This window comes from Somniosus microcephalus, unplaced genomic scaffold (genome assembly GCF_052327205.1).
Source record: "Somniosus microcephalus isolate GS21.2 unplaced genomic scaffold, FLI_Smic_1.0 unresolved_chr1, whole genome shotgun sequence".
In the NCBI taxonomy this organism is placed as follows: domain Eukaryota; kingdom Metazoa; phylum Chordata; class Chondrichthyes; order Squaliformes; family Somniosidae; genus Somniosus; species Somniosus microcephalus.
The window spans coordinates 127,561,726-127,587,283 of NW_028225179.1; the positions used below are offsets into that span (position 1 = coordinate 127,561,726).

General features: G+C 51.6%; 1 protein-coding gene across 1 annotated transcript in view; it reads right to left on the reverse strand.

Moving 5' to 3' along the window:
* Positions 1–25,558, reverse strand: part of LOC147095831 (zinc-binding protein A33-like) — a 32,033-nt gene extending 6,475 nt beyond the window's left edge. The window contains exons 1-4 of the mRNA XM_085974833.1: positions 25,415–25,558; positions 22,867–23,337; positions 8,983–9,078; positions 5,823–6,056 (exon numbers count right to left, since the gene is read on the reverse strand). Of these exons, the coding sequence (XP_085830959.1) occupies positions 5,823–6,056; positions 8,983–9,078; positions 22,867–23,280 (744 nt within the window). The 5' untranslated portion in view covers positions 23,281–23,337; positions 25,415–25,558. The remainder of the gene's footprint in view (positions 1–5,822; positions 6,057–8,982; positions 9,079–22,866; positions 23,338–25,414) is intronic.

The window sequence follows — 25,558 nt, forward strand, 5'->3', positions numbered from 1 at the left end:
TCAGCAAGGGACATGCAGTGTGATCGCCATTAACCGCACCCAGTAGACCTTTACAGCACAGATTGAGGTTTCCTGACCCAATGCACAGCCTCTCCCTGTACCCTTTTGATTTCTGACCAGCACTCCAGTGCAGTGCCGAGGGAGCGCTGCACGGTTGGAGGTGCTGTCTTTCAGGTGGGACGTTAAACCGAGAGCCCCGCCTGCCCCCTCAGTAAAAGGTCCCGTGGCATGAAGATGAGCACGGCAGTCCTCCCCAGCGGCCTGGCCAATATTCAGCACTCAACCAGTTATCACTAAAACAACAAATGACCTGGTCATTTCTCACGTTGCTGTTTGTGGGAGCTTGCTGTGCACAAATTAGCAGCCACTTTTCCCTATAACAACAGTGACTACACTTCGAAAAGTGCCCTGGGGCTTCTGAAAGCGCTTCAGGGACATCCGGAGGTTGTGAAAGGCGCTATTTAATTGCAAGTCACTATTTTTTTCCCCTTTATCTTTTTCAAATATTTACCCACTTTCTCCCTTTTAAAAGCTATTAAGGATTCTGCTTCCACCACCGTTTCAGATAGGGCATCCAATGTCCTGATAACCCTCTGCATTAAATAAAAAAATTCTCCCAATCTCTCCACGGGTTTTTTTTTGGTGATGTATCTAGTTACCAATGTTCCCTGTAATTTCCCCCCCCCCGCGCCATGCACGGTCCCTTTAACTGGCTGCACAGCCCATTCAAATTTTTGTGCATGGGCGGTTATTTCTGTTGAAAAGCCAATGAGCGGACTGCGCTGGAGATCCAGCAGCTTAGCAGATCAATAGATTTTTGAATATTAAGGGATATGGGGATAGTGCAGGAAAGTGGAGATGAGGCAGAAGATCAGCCATGATCTTATTGAATGGTGGAATAGGCTCGAAGGGCCAAATGGCTGACTCCTGCTCCTATTTCTTATGTTCTTATGTTCTAAAAGGCATTTAACAGAGGTGTAAAGATAGCCGAACGAGGATATTAGGAGGGAGTGGCCAAAAGCTCTCGAAGAGGTGGTCTTTAAGGAGGGTCTTAAGGGAGGAGAGGCAGTTGGAAAGCGTGAGGGGTTTAGCGAGGGAATCCCAGAGCATGGGGCGAAGGCCACTCAAGGCACGGCCGACAATGGTGGGGGCGAGGAGCTGCACACAATGCCACAGTCAGAGAATGGAGAGTTCTGGACCGGGGAGGGGGGGTTATAAGACTGGAGGAGTTTACAGATGTAAAGCAGGGTGAGGCCATGAAGCGATTTAAACAAAAGATTGAGAATATTAAATGTGTGTTGTTTGTGGGACTGGGAGTCAATATAGGTCAGCGAGGACAGGGGGGTAATGGGTGAGTGGAACAGGGTGTAGTTCAGAATAAGGGCACCAGAGATCTGGATGATTTGAACTCTACGGAGGGTGGATTTATAAGAACATAAGAAATAGGAGCAGGAGTAGGCCATACGGCCCTTCGAGCCTGCTCCGCCATTCAGTAAGATCATGGCTGATCTTCGACCTCAGCTCCACTTACCTGCCCGATCCCCATAACCTTTGATTCATCGAAAGTCCAAAAATCTCTCTCTCTCAGCCTTAAGTATACTCCAAGACTCAGCATTCACAGCCCTTTCAGGTAGAGAATTCCAAAGATTCACAACCCTCAGTGCAGAAATTCCTCCTCATCTCAGTCTTAAATCACCGAGACTATGCCCCCTAGTTCTAGACACTCCAGTCAGGGGAAACAACCTCTCAGCATCTACCCTGTCAATCCCTCTCAGAATCTTGCATGTTTCAATGAGATCACCTCTCATTCTTCTAAACTCCAGAGTATAGGCCCAATCTATTCAGTTTGAACTCTATGTAGGGTGCAAGTTGGGAGGCCAGCCTCAGAATAGTTGAGGCCAAAGGTGACAAAAGACACGGATGAGGTTTTCAGCAGCAGATGAGTCAGAGTCAGAATGGCACAGAAGCAGGCCATTCGGCCCATCAAGTCCGTGCCGGCTCTCTGCAGAGCAATCGAGTCAGTCCCATCCCCCGCTCTACCCCCGCAGCCCTGCAAGTTTATTCCCCTCGAGTGCCTATCCAGTCTCCCCTTGAAAACATGGAGTGTCTCCGCTTCCACCACTTCCGTCGGCAGCGAATTCCAGGTCATCACCACTCGCTGTGTAAAAAAGTTTTTCCTGACATCCCCCCTGTATCTCTTGCCCAAAACCTTAAATCTGTGCCCTCTAGTCCTTGTACCATGAACTAGTGGGAACAACCTTTCCCGGTCTAGCCTATCCAAACCCATCATAATCTTGTTCACCTCTATCAAATCACCCCTCAACCTCCTTTGCTCTAATGAAAACAAATCCAGCTTCTCCAACCTGTCCTTGTAGCTAAAATCCCCCATCCTCGGAACCATTCTGGTCAATCTCCTCTGAACCCTCTCAAGGGCCTTCACATCCTTCCTAAAGTGTGGTGACCAGAATTGGACGCAATACTTATGATGCAGGTGGGTAGTCTGTGTGATGGAGAGAACAGGGGGTCGGAAACGAAGCTCAGGGTCGAATGCCGAGGTTGCGAACAGTCTAGCTCAGCCCGAGAGTGGCCAGGGGGCCAGGGGGGGGGATGGAATCAGTGACAATGGTACAGAGATTGTGCTGGGGAACGAAGGTGATGACTTTGGTCTTAGCAGTATTTGGATGGAGGAAATTGCAGCTCACCCAAGACTGATGTTGGGCAAGCAGTTTGACAAGAGAGGCAGTGGAGGGGTTGAGCGAGATGGTGGAGAGGTAAGAGTTGGGCGTCGTTAACGTACATGTGGAAATTGACCCCATGTCTTTGGATGACGTCGCCAAGGGGCAATATGTAGATGAGAAAGAAGAAGGGTCAAGGACAGATCTTATGGGGAGTCCGGAAGCAACAGTGCAGGGGCGAGAAGAGGGGCCATTGCTGAAGATACTCTGGCTATGATTTCAAAGGCAAGAGTAGAACTAAGCGAGATTAACCCCACTGAGCTGGACAACAGAGGCGGTGCATTGGAAAAGGATGGTATGGTCAACCATGTCAAAGGTGGGGACAGGTGGAGGACTGATAATGCACATGGCTTTGAGAGGCAACAACACATTTAAGGACTTATTTGCGGAAAGGGAGATTTGAGAGTATGGGCCGGTAGTTTGCAAGGACAAGGGTGTTTTTTTTGAGATAGGAGGTAATGACGGTAGTTTTGAAAGGAGGGGGACACAATGCTTGAGGAGGCGGAACCATTTTCAATGTCAACCAGCATGGGGGCCAGGAAGGGTTGTCGGGTGGTCAGCAGTTTAGTGGGAATGGGCTCAAGGCAGCAGAAGGTGAAGTTCATAGTTGTGATGAATTCAGAGAATGCATGAGGGGAGATGGGAAAGAAACTGGAGCGAGACACAGGTTCAGGCTGGAGCAGCGGGAGGTTGGGAAGAGGCCTGGGTTGGTGGGCAAGGGGAAGGCTGAATGGATAAACTCAACCTTAAGTGACAAAGAAGCCCTTGCACCGGACATTGAAGGCGAGGGTTGAGGGGTCGGGGAGAGGGGTTTAAGGAGACAGCTGATGGCGGAGAAAAGAAGCCGAGGGTCTGTGTGTGTGTTGCAGCAACCAGAGCAAAAACACTGGTTGGGATTGTTCTCTGCGGGCTAACTGGCACCACGCACACAACGCAGTGGGAAGAGGCCCTCGTCCCTATACAAGCGGCACAAGCCGAATTTAGCAACAGTCTGAAACTGTCACAGAGCACATGTGCCCTCAATTAGTCACATATAATGAATGTTGTGGACAGGGTAAAGGGCAGTAGCTTGATCCACCGGCTCTGGCGATACCTTGAACCAAAAGAGCAAAGCTTGAGCCTTTTCCCTGCAAGTCAGCAGAGCAGAGACAGTAACTGAAGGACTATCCCAGACCGCAGAGAGGGGGAGGACAGTAATTGAATGACTATCCCAGAGTTGGCCCCAGCGTCCCACATACACAGAATAGGGACACTAACCGAATGATGATCCCAGACACACACACCCAAAAAGAATAGGGACAGTGACTGAATCACTGAAGGCAATCAAGGGATATGGGGAAAGGGTGGGAAAGTGGAGTTGACGTATAAGATCGGCCATCAAAATCATGAGGGATCTGGACAGAGTCGATGGACAGAAACTGTTCCCATTGGCAGAAGGGTCGAGAACCAGAGGACACAGATTTAAGGTGATTGGCAGAAGAACCAAAGGCGACATGAGGAAAAACTTTTTTACGCAGTGAGTGGTTAGAATCTGGAATGCAGTGCCTGAAGGGTGGTGGAGGCAGACTCAATCGTGGTTTTCAGAAGGGAATTGGATAAGTACCTGAAGGAAAAAAACTTGCAGGGCTACGGAGAAAGGGCGGGGGAGTGGGACTAGCTGAGGTGCTCCTGCAGAGAGCCGGCACGGGCTCGACGGGCCGAATGGGCTCCTTCTGTGCTGTAACCATTCTCTGATCTTATTGAATGGCAGAGCAGGCTCCAGGGGCCGTATGGCCTACACATTCTCCTATTTCTTATATTCTTATGACTGTCCCAGACCTCGCCCATACATACACATCCCCTCAGCCATGCACACCCTGCGCCCCACGCACGCAACAAGTATTTATATAGCGCCATTAACGCAGTAAAACATCTCGCACAGACGGGTTAGTGCGGTGCTCGTCGAGCTGGCTAGTCGGCTAGGAGACGAATGACCGGCGAGTCTGCGGTTTTTTTGTGGTACTATCTTGCTGAGGAACGTTGACCAAGATACCTGAAGAACCTAAAAGGGGTGGACCCACAACACAACGCGGGTAATTCTAACCTAACTCGCCGGGCGGGTGTCCCAGGTGATTTTACACGCCGCCTGATATTAATCTCCACTGACTTCAATGGAGAGTAAAATTGGGGCGGGGTATAAAACCAGCGTTGCCCCCCCCCCCCCCCCCGATCCCGTCAGTATCCCGACGGGCGGGTTCAGTTAAAATGGCCCTCAATGTATAACTTGGAACAGATTGGCAATTTCACTCTGGGAAGCCATAAGGCTGATGTGGAAAGTGGAAATGTCACTGGGCTGCCCGTCTGAGGTCAGGGCTGAGGCACATTACTGGACCGGGGAGAGGGAGGTTTACGATGTAGCTGGTCAGCGCTTGGTACAGGAAACAGAGACATATGCCTCTCACTGACATACTTACCTCAGGTGTCAGCTGTGGCTCAGTGGGTGGCACTCTCACTTTTGCGTCATAAGGTTGTGGGCTCCAGCTCTACTCCGGCGACTTGAGCACATAATCTCAGCCGACACTCCCAGTGCAGTGCTGAGGGAGCACTGCGCTGTCGGAGGTGCTGTCCTTTGGATGAGACGCTAAGCCGAGGCCCCGGCTGCCCCCTCAGTCGGGCGCGAAAGATCCCATGGCACTATTTGAAGAAGAGTTCTTCCGCAGTGTGCTGGCCAATATTATCTTTCAACCACATCTGGTCATAATCACATTGCTGTGTGTGGGATCTTGCTCTGAGCTGCGTTTCCTACATTACAACAGTGGCTACACTTCAAAAATACTTAATTGGCTGTGAAGCGCTTTGGGACATCCCGCGGTCAGGAAAGGTGTGATTTAAATGCAAGTTCTTTCTTTTTTCAACCAGTAAAAATTCCCCCAAAGAGACACCGAGCAAAGAAAACATAGAAACATAGAGATAGGAACAGGAGTAGGCCATTCGGCCCTTCGAGCCTGCTCCGCCATTCAATGAGATCATGGCTGAACACAGGCACAAGAGGAGCGGGAGGTGAAGGCACGTTCATTCCATGTTTCCCATGGGCTGCCTGCCTCTTACCTGAAGCAGCTCCAGAGGCTCCCCGAAACTCAGCTGCACCTGCACATCCTGGACGGCTCGCTCAATCGTGGAGGTTTCCTGGCAGATCTTCACCAGGTTGTCTTGCAAGGGCTGAATGGTCCTGCACACTTCCTCCTCAATCTTTGACACCAGCTCTTGTTTCTTCGTGTCTAGAAATTGATAGATGGCGACCAGGTCAGCCTCAACCTGCTCCTTCAGCATTTTGCCTTGCTCCTGCGTGAAAATAATGACCCGGCGGCATTACATTGCAGAAATGTTTGGTCTCACCCTTGCCCCGCCGCCCCCCCACCGCCAAATTTCTGTGAGAACTGGCTGCCCTATTGGAACCCAGCTCAGGTGGCCACATGTAACCCAGGGCAGCTAGTGTCGGCAGGGTATTAGACCCTGGAGACCATCACCGGCGAACCCAACCTTTTCTTAACGGACTGCCAAATAAAATTGAATAAATAAAAAATATCTATCCATCCATCGCCTGCAGTTGGCAATGGTCTTGCAGCCTTCTCAATAATAGCGAGGTGAACTGAAGAGGAGGAACCACTTCCTTACCTTGGAATTATTACCAATAAAAAGACTATCAATTAATGAGGTGCAGGATTGCAAGTTCCTCATTGTTTGTACCTGCAAGTAACATATAATGTGACCTATAGTGTGCCATTACCCAAGAAAGCGTGCAAACCTTGCAGAATTAGTCAATAAAAAGGTTGAAAAAAAGATCTGGATGAAGGAGGCCATTCTTGGTTGACTGATTCAGAAAGACCATTTCCTGAAGGGTTCCAGGGATTCCCCTTCAGTTCCCTACCTGAAGCCCATTCCGTGTTGAGGGCTCTGTTTGAAGAACATCTTGATGCCTGCCCTCAATTTGTCTTCATCAGTTTAGTTTGAAGTAGTGTTCAGAAAAAACCCTTTTCGATGCTGCTGAATTTAGGTTATTTTTACATGTCTGTGCGAGGTCACCTCTCAGTCACTTCCTTTCAAAGCTGAAGCGAGATTACAAAAAGGACGAATCCCACCCAAAGTGTTAACCTACTTATCTCAGGTCAGACGCTAATGGATGTGCTGTGTATTTCCTGCATCGGTGTGCATGGGAACAAAGAGCCATCCAGCCAACTCAAAAATCCTACCATATATTAATCTGTCTCTCACACCCTCTGGAATTTGCTGTCTCGATTTGCCATTCTCTATTGTTATTTCAGATTTTGTGTGTTCACGATTTTTTTCATTTACGTCAATTTAAAAGAAAGTGTAAAATAAATGATAAAAGGTGTTAAGACTGAGGAATCATAGAATCGTACACAGAACGAGGCCATTCGGCCCATCGTGCCTGTGCTGCCTTTTTGAAAGACCCATCAATTAGTCCCACTCCCCCGCTCTTTCCCCATAGCCCTACAAATTTTTCCTCTTCAAGTATTTATCCAATTCCCTTTTGAAACTTACTATTGAATCTGCTTCCAATGCCCTTTCAGGCAGTGCATTCCAGATCATCATAACTCGCTGAGTAAAAAAATTCTCTTCATCTCCCCTCTGGTTCTTTTGCCAATTACCTTAAATACTGGTGCCCTCTGGTTACCAACACCCCTGCCACTGGAAACAGTTTCTCCTTATCTACTCGATCAAAACCCCTCATAATTTTGAACACCTCCATTAAATCTCCCCATAACCTTCGCTGCTCTAAAGAGAACACTCCTAGTTTCTCTAGTATCGCCACAAAACTGAAGTCCCTCATCCCTGGTACCATTCTAGTAAATCTCTGCACCCTCTCCAAGGCCTTGGCATCCTTCCTAAAGTGCTGCCCAGAATTGGACATAATACCCCAGCTGAGGCCGGACCAGTAATTTAGCATAACATAGGAGCTTAGGAACAGGAGGGGGCCATTCAGCCCCTCAAGCCCGTTCTACCATTCAATGAGATCATGGCTGATCTGTATCTTAACTCCATCCATCTGCCTTGGCTCCATATCTTTTTATACCCTTGTCTCAGATTTAAAATTAACTGAGCTAGCATCTATTGCTTTTTCAGAGTCATAACGACACAGAAGGAGGCCATTCGGCCCATCGAGTCCGTGCCGGCTCTCTAGAGCAATCCAGTCAGTCCCATTCCCTTGTTCTATCCCCGCAGCCCTGCAAGTTTATTCACCTCGAGTGCCTATCCAGTCTCCCCTTGAAAACACAGTGTCTCCGCTTGCACCACTTTCATCAGCAGCGAATTCCAGGTCATCAGGTGTAAAAAAAGTTTTCCCTCACATCCCCCCGGGATCCCCCTGGACGTGGGAGAAAGTTCCACACTTCCACCACCCTTTGCGTGAAGTGTTTCCTAACTTCTATGCTGAATGGCCTGGCTCTGATTTTAAGGTTATGTTCCCTTTTCCTAAATTCCTGCACCAGCGGAAAAATGTTTCTCCCTGTCTACCCTATCAATTCATTTCAAAATCCTAAATACCTCAATCAAATCACCCTTAAGCCTTCTATATTTCAGGGAATGCCAGCCTAGTTTACGTAACCTCTCCTCATAATCTAACCCTTGGAGCCCTGGTAACAATCTGGTGAATCTGCGCTGCACTCCTTCCAAGGCCAATATATCCTTACCAAGATGCGGTGCCCAGAACTGTACACAGTACTCCAGAGGTGGTCTACTCAGGGCTTGGTATAGCTGTAATAAAACTTCCTCCCCTTATATTCTAGCCCTCTAGATATAAAGGCCAACACTCCATTAGCCTTTTTGATTATGCTTTTGTACCTGACTACTACATTTTAGTCATCTGTGTACATGGACCCCTAAACCTCCTTGGACCTGCACTGTTCCTAGCTTTTCACCATTTAAATAGCCGGATCCATCCTTTTTTGGTCCAAGATGGATAACTTCCTTGCTTTTGTACTCTAGGCCTCTTGTTTACAAAACCAAGGATCCCATATGCTTTTTTTTCATAAAACAACCTTCTCAACTTATCCTGCCACCTTCAAAGAGTTGTGTATATTAGGAGAGTCTTGTGCATTAAATAGTTGCTGGAGTGCTCCTTTAAGGACACAACATTTAAAGGAGCAGTGTTACTGCACTGGAATATTCGGGTCGACTCCAAAACCGTAGCTCAAAATGTTCACTACCTAGAAAGCCAAAGGATGAGAGACAGCCACGTGACACTCACCTTGATTTTACAAATCTTTGCCTCTTCCTGGCTTTGACTTTGACAGGCCTGTTCCTTCTGGGACTGCAGGAAGTCTCTGGCTTGTTCCAATTTTTCCTGCGGGAGAAACATTCAGCAAGCTGCGTAAGGATAGGCTCGTACGGATTATTACTATATAAACAGAATAAGCCAGTTGGCATTTTCGTCAGAACAGCTCTGCTGAAAGGTCATCGACCTGAAAACGTTAACTCTGTTTCTCTCTCCACAGAGGCTGCCCTGACTGACCTGCTGAGTGTTCCCAGCATGGTCTGTTTTTTATTTCAGATTCCCAGCATCCGCATTGTTTTGCTTTTGTTTTGGCATTATAGAATATTGAGCTAGTTGTTAGGTTAAAACACACTTCAGAAAGACACAGATGTACCAGATAGGATATTAGCACAGCAAGGGGGAAGTGCGAAATGCAAGTTCTTACTTTAGGTAGGGGCCGCACAGCACAATGCGCTCCTAGCGGACTAGTAAGCGGTGATCTTACAGCAAGGTGTTACTTGGCAGCTGGTGTGGGCAAAGCAGAAATATCACACTGGTGCCCGCCCGAGGTCGGGACCGAGTCGAACTTAGTTTATGCAGCACCTGACACGTAGCAAATGCCCTGGAAGGAGTGGGCAGAAGTGAGGGAAGGTGACCGACGTGGGGTAAAGGCCTAGCTGAATGGCAGAACAGGCTCAAGGGGCTAAATGGCCTACTCCTGTGGCTATGTATTCATGAGGCCTTTGAAGTGGGAGAGAGATGTGACTGGGCAAAGAGATTTTGGGAAAGAATTCCAGAAGCAGGGTATGGTGGAACAGAGGAGGAGGTAGCACGCAGCAGACCAGAGTGGGAAGAGCAAAGAGTGTATGCTAAGTTGGAGAAGATTGGAGGTTGGGTGGAGCGAGAGATTTCAGGACAAAAACCAGAGACTTTGAAGTTGACATACTGGGAAGCCGGGGCAATGGGACTTTGTAAAGGATAGGATACAGGGCACAGAGTTCTGAATGTGTTGTGGCTTGTGTAGGTTGAAGCATAAGATACCATTGAAACCATTTGTTATCTAAGGGCTTGTCCATAAGTGGAGATTGCTGCTACCAGCTTCTTCCAACCATTGCAGTCTGGGCTCTCACTTGTGCATCAGCGGCAGTAAGGCCCGCGATGTTAAGCAGCACTTTTATATGGTCGGTCCCATCTTGCTCTGGGTCTGCCTTGTGGCCTCTTCCATGCTGGTGGTGGATTGACGGTGAACTCTCTGCCAGGGTCAGACTCGGTGCGATGCATGAGCTGCCCATACCAGAGGAGTTGGTAACGACCAAACCAACCGTGAGCGCGGCGGTTGATTCGCCAGGTCGCGTAGTCTCATTTAAGTTTTCGTCCTGAGGCTGAGCCTTTAGTAGCGCGAAAGCGATCCTGAAGCAAATCCATCGATTTGTCTACTCCTTATTTTGGCGCGTAACCGTCCTTCTGAGCCACCTTTAAATATGGAAACCACACCTTGACGTGAAGGTGGTACGGCAATGAACATCGCCGCGGTGTGGTTGGCGTAGGGGCAAAAGTAGACAACGCTCCAGAGGTGGTAGTTAAGCACCATGGGCGACCGACAGGATGTGGGGTTTGAAGCTCAGCTCAGGGTTGAACAGGACACCGAGGCTGGGCACCTGCAGGTACCATCGGAGCAAGCAACTGAGGAGAGATGGGAGTCCGTGCCCCAGCCACGAACTTCTGGCAAGAGACAAACAGAATTGGTCTTATCTTGGTGAGCTCACGTAGTTCTGGCTCATCCAAGACTGGAAGGACCTTTCCTCTGCACCTAACCATACTTTACACTGGTGGCCAAAATTGAAAATGCCAGTTCCCCAGCACAATGTACAAAACAAAGGTTATCTACAGCGATAGCAAAATACTGCGGATGCTGGAAATCCAAAATAACAACAGAAAGCACTGGAAAAACTCAGCAGGCCAGGCAACATCCGTGGAGAGAGAAACAAAGTCAACGTTTCAGGTCGAAACCCTTCGTCAGAACTGAGAAAAAAAGCAGGAAATGAAACAGATTAAAAGGCCAGTTTGGGGGCTGGGAAATGGGGGAGGGGATGAAAGAACAAAAGGGAAGGTCTGGGAGAGGTTAGGAGACATTAAGAGATATTCAAGGTGAGACGAGGTGGTAATAGGACAGGTAAAGAGACAAAGGATGGCTCTAGATGACGTGTGAAATGCGCTGGCAGAGTGAGAGACAGCTGCCATGTGGGGGAGAAAAAAGGAAAAGGCACAAACTAAAAGTGTGGATAAAAAATATATAAAAATATAATAGGGGCCGAGGTTATGGTCTGAAATTGTTGAACTTGGTATGAGTCCGGAAGCTTCTGACCAGGCTGTGGGAACAGGGAACACTCCATTTAGGATGCGTTGGTCATGATCTTCCAAAACTCCCTTGACTCAGGAATTGCCCGCTTGTGTGTCAGCCAGTGGCTCAGATGGTAGCACCCTCACCTCGGAGTCAGAAGGTTGTGGGTTCAAGTCCCACTCCACGGACTTCAGCACAAAAATCTAGGCCGACACTCCCAGTGCAGTGCTGAGGGAGTGCCGCACTGTCGGAGGTGCCGTCTTTCGGATGAGACGTTAAACCGAGGCCCCGTCTGCTCTCTCAAGTGGACGCAAAAGATTCCGCGGCACTATTTCGAAGAAGAGCAGCGGAGTTATCCCCAGTGTCCTGGCCAATATTTATCCCTCAATCAACATTACTAAAACATTATCACATTGCCGTCTGTGGGACCTTGCTGTGCGCAAATTTCCTACATTACAACAGTGACTACACTTCAAAAAGTACTTAATTGGCTGTAAAGCACTTTGGGTGGTCGTGAAAGGTGCTATATAAATGCAATTCTGTCTTTCTTTTTCTTGGATTGGAAGACTGTCCAAGTCACAATTATTAAGTGTAGGAGAGATAAACAAGGAAATGATAGGCCTATTAGTCAATCGCCAGTTACTATCTGTTATTAGGGACAAATAGGAGCTGATCAGAGAGAGACAGCACGGCTTTGTAAAGGGTAAGTCTTGTCAAAAGAACCTAGTTGAATTTTTTGAGGAAGTAACAAACGTGGTAAATAAGAGCCATCGAGGGCGATATCAGGAAGCACTTCTTCACACAAAGAGTCAGGGAAATCTGGAACGCTTCCTCCCTCAAAAAGCCTTTTGAGGCTCGGGGATCAATTGAAAATGTCAAAACTGAAATTGATGGATTTTTGTTAGGCAAGAGTATTAAAGGTTACAGAACTAAAGCAGGTAGATGGACTCAAGATACAGATCAGCCATGATCCAGTTAAATGGCGGAACAAACGTGGGGGGTGATTGGCTGACTCCTGTACCTATTCGCATTCATTCTCTTCTGTACGCATAGACTGCGTCCCTGTACACCATAACCACCTCTCCCAGTCCCTTACACACCGTACCCCCCTCTCCCAGTCCTCCTGTACACCATAACCACCTCTCCCAGTCCCTTACACACCGCACGCCCCTCTCCCAGTCCTCCTGTACACCGTACCGCCCTCTCCCAGTCCCTTACACACCGTACCCCCCTCTCCCAGTCCTCCTGTACACCATAACCACCTCTCCCAGTCCCTTACACACCGCACGCCCCTCTCCCAGTCCTCCTGTACACCGTACCCCCCTCTCCCAGTCCCTGTACACCGTACCCGTCTCCCAGTACACCTTACCCCCTCTCCCAGTCCCTGTACACCGTACCCCCTCCCCCATTCCCTCTACACCGTACCCCCTCTCCCAGTCCCTGTACACCGTACCCGTCTCCCAGTCCCCCTGTGCACCGTACCCACTCTCCCAGTCCCCCTGTGCACCGTACCCACTCTCCCAGTCCCCCTGTGCACCGTACCCACTCTCCCATTCCCCCTCTACACCGTACCCCCTCTCCCAGTCCCTGTACACCGTATCCCCTCTCCCTGTATACCGTACCCACTCTCCCAGTCACCCTGTACACCGTACCCCCTCTCCCAGTCCCTGTACACCGTACCCCCTCTCCCAGTCCCTGTACACCGTATCCCCTCTCCCTGTATACCGTACCCCCTCTCCCAGTCACCCTGTACACCGTACCCCCTCTCCCAGTCCCCCTGTACACCGTACCCCCTCTCCCAGTCCCCCTGTACACCGTACCCCCCTCTCCCAGTCCCCCTGCACACCGTACCCTGTACACCGTACCCACTCTCCCAGTCCCTGTACACCGTACCCCCTCTCCCAGTCCATGTACACCGTACCCCCTCTCCCAGTCCCCCTGTACACCGTACCCCCTCTCCCAGTCCCCCTGTACCCCGTACCCCCTCTCCCAGTCCCTGTACACCGTACCCCCCTCTCCCAATCCCCCTGTACACCGTACCCCCTCTCCCAGTCCCCCTGTACACCGTACCCTCTCCCAGTCCCCCTGTACACCCTCTCCCAGTCCCCCTGTACCCCGTACCCCCTCTCCCAGTCCCCCTGTACACCGTACCCCCTCTCCCAGTCCCCCTGTACACCGTACCCCCCTCTCCGACTCCCCCTGTACACCGTACCCCCTCTCCGTGACCCTGTACACAGTACCCCCTCTCCCAGTACCTGTACACCGTACCCCCCTCTCCCAGTCCCTGTACACCATACCCCCTCTCCCAGTCCCTGTACACGTACCCCCCTCTCCCAGTCCCCCTGTACCCCGTACCCCATCTCCCAGTCCCCCTGTACCCCGTATCCCCTCTCCCAGTCCCCCTGTACACCGTACCCCATCTCCCAGTCCCCCTGTACACCGTACCCTCTCCCAGTCCCCCCATCTCCCAGTCCCCCTGTACACCATACCCCCTCTCCCAGTCCCTGTACACCGTACCCCCTCCCTGTACACCGTACACCCTCTCCCAGTCCCCCTGTACACCGTACCCCCTTTCCCAGTCCCCCTGTACACCGTACCCCCTCTCCCAGTCCACCGTACCCCCCTTCCCAGTCCCCCTGTACACCGTACCCCCCCTCTCCCAGTCCCTGTACACCGTACCCCCTCTCCCAGTCCCGGTACACCGTAATCCCCCCTCCCAGTCCCTGTACACCGTACCCCCTCTCCCAGTCCCTGTACACCGTACCCCCTCTCCCAGTCCCCCTGTACACTGTACCCCCTTCTCCCAGTCCTCCTGTACACCGTACCCCCCTCTCCCAGTCCCTGTACACCGTACCCCCCTCTCCCAGTCCCTGTACACCATACCCCCTCTCCCAGTCCCCCTGTCCCAGTCCCCCTGTACACCGTAATCCCCCCCAGTCCCTGTACACCTTAATCCCCCCTCCCAGTCCCTGTACACCGTACCCCACTCTCCCAGTCCCCCTGTAACATAGAAACATAGAAGATAGGAGCAGGAGTACGCCATTTGGCCCCTCGAGCCTGCTCTGCCATTTAATGAGATCATGGCTGATCATCCAAATTCAGTACCCGGTCCCTGCTTTCTCCCCATATCCCTTGATTCCTTTAGCCTTAAGAAATATATCTAACTCCTTCTTGAATATATTTAATGAATTGGCCTCAACTGCCTTTTGTGGTAGCGAATTCCACAGGCTCACCACTCGGTGAAGAAATTCCTCCTCATCTCTGTCCTAAATGGCCTACCCCTTATCCTTAAGACTGTGACTCTGGTTCTGGACACCCCCGCCATCAGTAACATCCTTCCAACATCTAGTCTGACTAGTCCTGTTAGAATTTTCCAAGTTTCAATGAGATCCCCTCTCATTCTTCCAAACTCCAGCGAATATAAGCCCAATCGACCCAATCTCTCCTCATACGTCATTCCTGCCATCCCAGGTATCAGTCTGGTGAATCTTCGCTGCACTCTCTCCATGGCAAGAACATCCTTCCTCAGATAAGGCGACCAAAACTGCACACAATACTCAAGGTGTGGTCTCACCAAGGCCCTGTACAACTGCAGCAAGACATCCTTGCTTCTGTACTCGAATCCTCTCGCTATGAAGGCCAACATACCATTTGCCTTCGTAACCGCCTGCTGCACCTGCATGCTTACCTTCAGCGACTGGTGCACAAGGACACCCAGGTCTCGTTGCACTTCCCCTTCTCCCAATCTATTGCCATTCAGATAATAATCTGCCTTCCTGTTTTTGCCACCAAAGTAGATAACCTCGCATTTATCCACATTATAGTGCATCTGCCCAATCACCCAACCTGTCCAAATCATACTGGAGTTTCTCTGCATCCTCCTCACAGCACACACGCCCACCCAGCTTTGTGTCGTCTGCAAACTTGGAGATATTACATCTAGTTCCCTCGTCTAGATCATTAATATATATTGTGAATAGCTGGGGTCCTAGCACCGATCCCTGCGGTACCCCACTAGTCACTGCCTGACACTCAGAAAAAGACCCGTTTATTCCAACTCTTTGCTTCCTGTCTGCCAACCAGTTCTCTATCCAAGTCAGTACCTTACCCCCAATCCCATGTGCTTTAACTTTGTGATATGCCTATCAATTAGTCCAATAAAAGGCGACGAGTTAAGAACGTAACTGAAGGTTTTTATTGGCTAAATAACAGAGCCCACCCTCGTGGGTGATCCGATCCAACAGGGAGGAATACTAGCCAGTCAGCTACCTTTATACCTGGGCAGGTAATGGGCGGAGTCGGAGGTGGTCAGCCCAGGTATAACAGTGCGACAAGAGGCGACCTCGTGTAGTGATGTGACAGTGAGAACAATATACAGTGATAACTATAACAGTGGTTTACCACATTCACCCCTTGTTTAGATTAGAGTCCGGCGGGGTGAAGTGTATTACCAGCTCTGGTATGTCAGTCTGTCCGGAGGCTTCGTTAGCCTCTCCGATCGTCGCAGCGGCGGTGTTACATTATCCGGTGTTAAAGCTGGTGTCTGCGTAGTCGGCAAAGGCTCGTGGGGTTCCGGCATGCCGTCTACCTCGGCTGGACTCGGGGGGTTGGGAGGGGGGGGTGAGGGTGCGAGGTCTCGTAAGGAGACAGTGTCCTCCCGTCCGTCTGGGTAAGCCACATAGGCGTACTGGGGGTTGGCGTGCAGGAGGTTCACCTTCTCGACCAGGGGGTCCGTTTTATGGGCCCTCACGTGCTTTCGCAGCAAGACGGGTCCCGGAGAGGTCAGCCAGGTTGGTAGGGTGGTTCCCGTAGTCGACTTCCTGGGGAAGACAAACATTCGAGCATGGGGGGTGGTGTTAATGGCAGTGCAAAGTAGTGACCGGATGGAGTGCAGCGCAATCGGGAGGACCTCTTGCCAGCGGGAGGTTGGGAGGCCCTTAGACTTTAAGGCTAAGAGGGTGGCCTTCCATACCGTCGCGTTCTCTTTCCACCTGGCCGTTCCCTCGGGGGTTGTAGCTGGTGGTCCTGCTTGCTGCAATACCCCTCTCCAATAGGAACTGACGGAGTTCCTCGCTCATGAAGGAGGCGCCCCGGTCACTATGTATATAGTTCGGGAACCCGAACAAGGCGAAGAGTTTGTTCAGGCATTTAATGACCGTGTTACTGGTCATGTCTGGGCAGGGGAAGGCAAAGGGGAAACGGGAGTACTCATCAACGATGTTGAGGAAGTACACATTACGGTCGGATGACGGTAGGGGCCCCTTGAAGTCGATGCTCAGACGCTCGAAGGGGCGGGTGGCCTTGATCAGGCTTGCTCTGTCCGGCTTATAGAAGTGCGGTTTGCACTCAGCACAGATCTGGCAGTTCCTGGTCATGGTCCTGACCTCCTCGATGGAGTATGGCAGGTTGCGGGCCTTAATGAAATGGTAGAGTCTGGTGACTCCGGGGTGGCAGAGGTCATTGTGGAGGGTCTGAAGTCTATCACTTTGCGCGCTGGCGCATGTAATGCGTGAAAGAGCATCAGGGGGGTCGTTCAGTTTACCGGGCCGGTACAAGATCTCATAATCATAGGTGGAAAGCTCGATTCTCCACCTCAAGATTTTGTCGTTCTTGATCTTGCCCCTCAGCTTGTTATTAAACATGAAGGCAACCGAGCGTTGGTCGGTGAGGAGGGTAAATCGTTTGCCTGCCAAGTAGTGCCTCCAGCGCCGTACTGCCTCCACAATTGCCTGGGCTTCCTTCTCGACCGACGAGTGTCGGGTCTCGGGGCCCTGTAGGGTCCTTGAGAAGGAGGCTACCGGCCTACCCTCCTGGTTAAGGGTAGCGGCTAGGGCGAAGTCGGATGCATCGCTCTCCACTTGGAAGGGGATTGACTCATCCACTGCGTGCATTGTGGCCTTGGCTATGTCTCCCTTAATGAGGGAGAAGGCCGCGCACGCCTCTTCCGTGAGGGGGAAGGATGTGGTTTTCAGGAGGGGTCTGGCTTTGTCCGCATAATTGGGTACCCATTGGGCATAGTAGGCGAAAAGCCCCAGGGTTCTCCTAAGTGCTTTTGGACAGTGGGGGAGGGGTAGCTCCATGAGGGGGCGCATTCTTTCGGGGTCGGGGCCGATGACTCCGTTCTCTACTACACAGCCAAGGATGGCAAGGCGCGCTGTGTTAAACACGCATTTCTCCTTATTGTAGGTGAGGTTCAGCCGTTGGGCCGTACGGAGGAATTTCTCCAGATTCACGTCATGGTCCTGCCGGTTGCGGCCGCAGATGGTGACGTTATCGAGATAGGGGAAAGTGGCCTGTAGTCCGTTCTGGTCAACCATCCGGTCCATCTCCCGTTGGAAAACCGAGACCCCGTTGGTGACACCAAAGGGGACCCTAAGGAATTGGTAGAGGCGGCCATTCGCCTCGAAGGCGGTGTACTGGCTGTCCTCCGGGCTGATGGGGAGTTGGTGGTAGGCCGACTTGAGGTCGATGGTCGAGAATACGCGGTATTGTGCAATCTCATTGACCATGTCCGATATGCGGGGGAGGGGGTATGCGTCCAGCTGGGTGTATCTGTTTATGGTCTGGCTGTAGTCGATAACCAGGCGATTTTTGTCGCCGGTCTTGACTACCACCACCTGGGCACGCCAGGGGCTGCTGCTCCCCTCAATAATGCCCTCTTTCAGGAGTCGCTGCACCTCAGAGCTAATGAAGGCTCTGTCCCCAGCGCTGTACCGCCTGCTCTTAGTAGCGACAGGTTTGCAGTCGGGGGTGAGGTTAGCGAACAGGGAAGGTGGCGGTACCTTGAGGGTGGATAGGCTGCAGGTGTTACGCGGTGGGCGGTTTAACTTTCGCTGGTTGTCGACTGTGAGTGGGGGGAGGGGTCCACCGTATGCTAGGGTTACACTTTGGAGGTGGGATTGGAAGTCCAGCCCTAGTATGACGGCAGCGCACAGCTGGGGGAGTACGAGGAGTTTAAAATTTTTATACTCTGTCCCTTTAACCGACAATGTCACGACACAGTAGCCGCTGATGTCTGTGGCGTGCGACCTCGATGCCATCGAGATGCGGCTGCGCGTTGGCAGGACGGGGAGGGAGTAGTGGCTCACCGTGTCTGGGTGGATGAAGCTCTCCGTGCTTCCGCTGTCGAACAGGCAGGTCGTGGCGTGGCCGTTGACTTTGATGTCCATCATTGAGCTGGCCAGGTGGTGCGGGCGGGCTTGATCCAGGGTCACGGAAGCTAGGGTGTAGATGAGCGTGTCGTTGTCATGACAAGATGGCGGCGAAGATGGCGGCCCCCGTAGTTCACATGAGGCTCTGTTTAAATCGTTTGCCCCGCACAAAGATGGCCGCCCCTGCTGTTCCCATGAGGCTCTGCAGGCTTCGGCTGCCCCGCACAAAGATGGCCGCCCCTGGTTTTCCCATGAGGCTCTGCAGGCTTCGGCTGCCCCGCACAAAGATGGCCGCCCCTGGTTTTCCCATGAGGCTCTGCAGGCTTCGGCTGCCCCGCACAAAGATGGCCGCCCCCAGGGTTCGCATGAGGCACTGCTGGCTTCTGAGGATTTGCTTCTGCAGGCCTTGGAGAAGTGGCCTTTCTTGAGGCAGGTTTTGCAGGTCGAGTTTTTGGCTGGGCAGCGCGACCTCGGATGCTTCTCCTGGCCGCAAAAGAAGCAGCCAGCGGCCCGATCGGGGTTGCCTGATGTCGGGGCCGGTACCGGGGCTAGCGGGCCCGGTCGGATCCATGATGCAGACGCTGAGGTAGGTCCCGGGGGCAGCGCTGTGAAGGGTGGTGGGGTGGGGGTCGGGCCCGAGTCCCAGGGTCGCGAATAGTACCTGGCAAACGCTTCCTGGTCTTGCTGGGTGGCCTCTAGGGTGAGGGCGAGGGCTTCGGCCTTGTCCAGGTCTATGTCCTTAGCTTCAAGCAGTCTTTGCCGTGTGTAGTCGGAACGTAGGCCTCTCACCAAGGCGTCGCGGACATTGTCTTCCATGTTCGCAGTAGCCGTCACCGCTTTAAAGTCACAGTTCCTGCCGAGTTGTCTCAGCGCTCGTGAAAATTCAGCTATCGATTCTCCTGGCTGTTGCTGGCGAGATCTTAAGAGATGCCTAGTGTACATGTAGTTTACTGGGCTCCGGTACTGCTGTTTCAGTAGGTTGATGGCGTCGTCGTACGTAGTCATGTCCTGGATGAGTGTATATACTCTCGGGCTCGCTTGGGCTTTCAGGACTCTTAGTTTGGATCTCTGAGGGACGACGGCTTCCTCCAGGTACGATTCGAAGCAGTCCAGCCAGTGTTTGAAGTCGTTGGCTGAGTTTGGTGCCTGTGGGTTTAGATCCAGGTATGGTGGTTTCAAGGCTTGCAGCCAAGCCGGCTGGTGTGGCCCGTTGTCTGGAGGCTGCTGTTGCTGTGCTGCTGGGTGAGCTCCTTGCTGTTGCTGTTCATTATCAGACATCTTTAAAATTTAGTCAATAAAATTGATATGCCTATCAATTAGTCCAATAAAAGGCGACGAGTTAAGAACGTAACTGAAGGTTTTTATTGGCTAAATAACAGAGCCCACCCTCGTGGGTGATCCGATCCAACAGGGAGGAATACTAGCCAGTCAGCTACCTTTATACCTGGGCAGGTAATGGGCGGAGTCGGAGGTGGTCAGCCCAGGTATAACAGTGCGACAAGAGGCGACCTCGTGTAGTGATGTGACATTGAGAACAATATACAGTGATAACTATAACAGGGGTTTACCACATTTTGCACGCTAATCTCTTATGCGGGACCTTATTGAAAGCCTTCTGAAAGTCCAAATACACCACATTCACTGGTTCTCCCTGATCTATTCTACCAGTTACATCCTCAAAAAATTCCAGTAGATTAGTCAAGCACGATTTACCTTTTGTAAATCCATGTTGACTTTGACTGATCCCGTCACTGTTTTCCAAGTGCTCTGCTATTACATCTTTTATAATGGACTCTAGCATTTTCCCCACTACCAATGTCAGGCTTACCGGTCTATAATTTCCTGTTTTCTCTCTACCACCTTTTTTAAATATTGGGGTAACATTAGCTACCCTCCAATCCATGGGAACTGTGCCAGGCTCCAAAGAATTTTGGAAGATGACCAGCAATGCATCTACTATTTCTAGGGCCACTTCCTTAAGTGCCCTAGGATGTAGATTATCAGGCCCTGGGGATTTATCGGCCTTCAATCCCGTCAATTTCCCTAACACCATTTCCCTACAAATACTGATTTCCTTCAGTTCCTCCCTCTCATTATACCCTATGTTCCCCGACATCTCTGGGAGGTTATTTGTGTCCTCCTTTGTGAAGACAGAACCAAAGTATGTATTTAATTGGTCAGCCATTTCTTTGCTCCCCATTATAAATCCCCCCGATTCTGACTGCAAGGGACCTACGCTTGACTTCACCAATCTTTTTCTCTTCACATATCGATACAAGCTTTGAGTCAGTTTTTATGTTCCCTGCAAGCTTACTCAAATACACAATTTTCCCCCTCTTAATTAATCCCTTTGTCCTCCTTTGCTGAATCCTAAATTGCTCCCAATCCTCAGGTTTGCTGCTTTTTCTGGCCAATTTATATGTCCTCTCCTTGGATCTTATGCTATCCCTACTTTCCCTTGTTAGCCAAGGTTACACCACCGTTTTTGTTTTATTTTTATGCCAGACAGGGATGAACAAATTCATCCTGTACACCTGAACCCCCTCACGCAGTCCCCTTGTACAACATACCCCCGTATCGCCGCGCCCCTCCCCCCTGTACACCGTACCCCCTCTTCTAGTCCCTGTACACCATACCCTCCTCTCCCTGCCCACTGTACATCCACACCTCTCCCTGCCCCCTGTAGATCCTGACCCCTCTCCCTGCCCCCTGTATATCCCTGCCCCCCGTACTTCCGCGCCCCCTGCATATCCCTGCCCCCCGTACTTCCGCGCCCCCTGCATATCCCTGCTCCCCGTACTTCCGCGCCCCCTGCATATCCCTGCCCCCCGTACTTCCGCGCCCCCTGCATATCCCTGCCCCCCGTACTTCCGCGCCCCCTGCATATCCCTGCTCCCCGTACTTCCGCGCCCCCTGTATATCCCTGCCCCCCGTACTTCCGCGCCCCCTGTATATCCCTGCCCCCCGTACTTCCGCGCCCCCTGCATATCCCTGCCCCCCGTACTTCCGCGCCCCCTGTATATCCCTGCCCCCCGTACTTCCGCGCCCCCTGCATATCCCTGCCCCCCGTACTTCCGCGCCCCCTGCATATCCCTGCCCCCCGTACTTCCGCGCCCCCTGTATATCCCTGCTCCCCGTACTTCCGCGCCCCCTGCATATCCCTGCCCCCCGTACTTCCGCGCCCCATATATCCCTGGCCCCTATACTTCCGCGCCCCTCCCCCTGCCTCCGTACATCCACGCCCCCTCCCCTTGCCCCCCGTACCTCCGCGCAACCTCCCCCGTACCTCCACGCCCCCTCCCCAGTACATCCGTGTATCCGCCCCCTGCCCCCCATACCTGCACCCCCCTCCCCCATACATACGCCCCTCCCCCCGCGCCCCTCCCCCTGCCCCCGACCCCCGCGCCCCTCCCCCGTACCGCCGCGCCCCTCCCCCGTACCGCCGCGCCCCTCCACCCGCACATCCGCGCCCCTCCCCCCGCACATCCGCGCACCTCCCCCCGCACATCCGCGCACCTCCCCCCGCACATCCGCGCACCTCCCCCCGCACATCCGCGCACCTCCCCCCGCACATCCGCGCCCCTTACATCCGCACCCCTCGCCCCGTACATCCGCACCCCTCGCCCTTGTATATCCTCACCCCTCTCCCTGCCCCGTATATCCGCACCCTTCTCCCTGCCCCCTGTATATCCGCACCCCTCTCCCTGCCCCCTGTATATCCGCACCCCTCTCCCTGCCCCCTGTATATCCGCACCCCTCTCCCTGCCCCCTGTATATCCGCATCTCTCTCCCTGCCCCCTGTATATCCGCACCCCTCTCCCTGCCCCCTGTATATCCGCATCCCTTTCCCTGCCCCCTGTATATCCGCATCTCTCTCCCTGCCCCCTGTATAATCTACGTCTCTCTCCCTGCCCCCTGTATAATCTACGTCTCTCTCCCTGCCCCCTGTATAATCTACATCTCTCTCCCTGCCCCCTGTATAATCTGCATCTCTCTCCCTGCCCCCTGTATAATCTACATCTCTCTCCCTGCCCCCTGTATAATCTACATCTCTCTCCCTGCCCCCTGTATAATCTGCATCTCTCTCCCTGCCCCCTGTATAATCTACGTCTCTCTCCCTGCCCCCTGTATAATCCGCATCTCTCTCCCTGCCCCCTGTATAATCTGCATCTCTCTCCCTGCCCCCTGTATAATCTGCATCTCTCTCCCTGCCCCCTGTATATCCGCACCCCTCTCCCTGCCCCCTGTATATCCGCACCCCTCTCCCTGCCCCCTGTATATCCGCATCTCTCTCCCTGCCCCCTGTATAATCTGCATCTCTCTCCCTGCCCCCTGTATAATCCACATCTCTCTCCCTGCCCCCTGTATAATCTACATCTCTCTCACCTTATAGAGGACAGCAGCCTCCTCGATGGGGATAAAGCTGTGGCCCCGGTGCTCGCTGGCGCACGAGCACACCACGCAGATGGCCCCCTGGCAGTCCAGGCAGAAGAGCTTGCGCCGCTCCTCGTGCCGCTCGCAGTAGAAGGCGGGGTGGGCCTGGCGGGGCTGCAGGTTCAGCTCCTTCACCCCCTCCACGATGTTGGCTAGCATGCGGTTGGGCTTCAGCTTCTTCTCGTGGAACTCCTCCCGGCACTCGGGGCAGGAGTAGAAGGCGTCGCCCTGCTCCCAGCTCCGGGAGATGCAGAGCCGGCAGAAGTTGTGCTCACACTCCAGTGCCACCGGCTCCTGGAAGAAATCCAGGCAGATGGAGCAGGTCACTTCATTGAAGAGTCGGCTGAGGTGCTGACCAGTAGCCATTCCCAAACCAATTTGGATAGGACGTCCTTCCAATTTTGATCCTTCTCAAATATCCGCCTTAAAAATAAGTATACGTATGGCAAAAAATGAATATACATGCTCATTATAATTGTCCTTCCCATTCACCTTCATTTCTGATTAAGTGAAACAGTTAATATACATATTACTTACATAGAAACATAGAAGATAGGAGCAGGAGTAGGCCATTCGGCCCCTCGAGCCTGCTCCGCCATTTAATGAGATCATGGCTGATCTTCCAGCCAAGGCTCAGTGGGTAGCACTCTCGTGCCCGAGTCAGAGGGTTCGAGACCCATGCCAGAGTTTGAGCACATAATCTAGGCTGGCACTCCAATCCAGCACCGAGGGAGTGCTGCATAAAAACATAAGCAATAGGAGCAGGAATAGGCCACTTGGCCCCTCGAGCCTGCTCCGCCATTCAATAAGATTAAGGCTGATCTTGGGCGCAAAGCCACTTCCCCGCCCGCTCCCCACAGCCCTTCAACTCCCTTATCTTGCAAAAATCTGTGTCAGAGGTGCCGTCTTTCGGATGAGACGTTAAACCAAATTCCCCGTCGGCCTTCTCAGATGGGCGCAAAAGGTCCCACGGGACTATGTTGAAGAGGAGTACGGGAGCTCTACCCAGTGTCCAGGGCCAATATTTATCCCTCAACCAACATCACTGAAAACAGATTATCTGGTCATTACCTCACTGCTGTTTGTGGGACCTTGCTGTGCACAAATTGGCTGCTGCAGTTCCTACACTACAACAATGGCTACAATTTAAGTACTTCATTGTCTGTAAAGCACTTTGGAACATCTCGAGGTCGTAAAAGGCATTACATAAATGCAACTTCTTTCTTAGGCAAGCTGGCAGCATAGAAAGAGGCCATTGGGCCCATTGTGTCTTTGCTAGAGCAATCCAAATTAAATTACACTGCCCCACTCTCGCCACACAATACAAATCTAATCTCACTGCCCCATTTTCTCCCCATAGTCATGTATCTTTGTCTGCTTCAAATATTTATCCAATTTGCCCCAAGATGCAATAGTCTCTGCTTTAAGCTCGCCGTGGCAAAACATTCTGTGCTCCAACAACGCTCTATGTAAATAAATTTATGCTACCCTCTCAACAACAATTTTAAATTGATGATGCTTTGTCACTGACACCCCAACAGGAGAAACAGGTTCCTCATTCACTGTCAAAACCCTACATAATTAAAAAAAAACCTTTATTAAATCTCCTCTTGGCCTTCCCCTCTCCACTGAAAACAGTAACAATATCTCAAGTCGCCCCTCATAACTATGGCTTCCTACAAGATAGTTAACATACAAAATTTGCTAAATTATTATATGTACCCACATATATACAATATATATATCATTACTTAGTTTATTGGTATAATTTTGTATCAAACACACTAATTTACACACTCTATGACTAAGTTCTGATGAAAGGCCATCGACCTGATACGTTAAATCCCACAGATGCTGCCCTGACCTCATGCGGAGTGTTTCCAGCATTCTCTGCATTTATTACAGTAATAAAGTGAAATCTTTGTGACAGCTCAACATTTCTCTGGGGGGGGGGGGTGTCTTCAAAGCAGCCTTGATTTCCCAGATTTAGCCCTCGCTTTGGGGCTGGGCCCTGGCCCACAAGATAACCTTCCTCAGCACAGTTCTGGAATCTGTGTTTCCGACAGCTGCTGTTGAAAGCGACATTTTACGCAATTTCTGCAACAAATAATTGAAAAGCCCCTCAGGCTTTCGATTTTTTCCCCTCTCCTCGAAGCACGTTTTTCCCCCCACAAAGTTTGCAGTACGAGTCTGCAAATCACCAGCTTCATGCATGACCACATTTCCTGGGCACGCAGACTCTCCACACACAACTTTGCAAACAAATTAAAAGTTTATCAATTTAAAAGCAAACTTTGGAATCTCCTGGGATGTGCATTCAAATCAATGCAGCACAGCCTCTGTCTATTGCACACGCCATGTTCACAACACTTTGCAAACTACAGGGAAAAAGTTGCTTTCACTTTCATTTCTCACTTTAACGCAATAAAAGTTCACGACTTTCGTATTTGACTGGGAAGGACGGGCTACTCCGCAGCGCGGGGCTGTTTTTAAAACCAACCTTGAGTTACGCTGACACACAACCTTCTTTCATTCGCTGCCACAATGTTTCCCTCCTGCCCTGGCTGTGGAAGTGACGAATTCCCTCCCCCTGGGATTGTGGGCCACACAGCCTGCAGCAGCGATTCCCGCCGTCAAGAAGGTC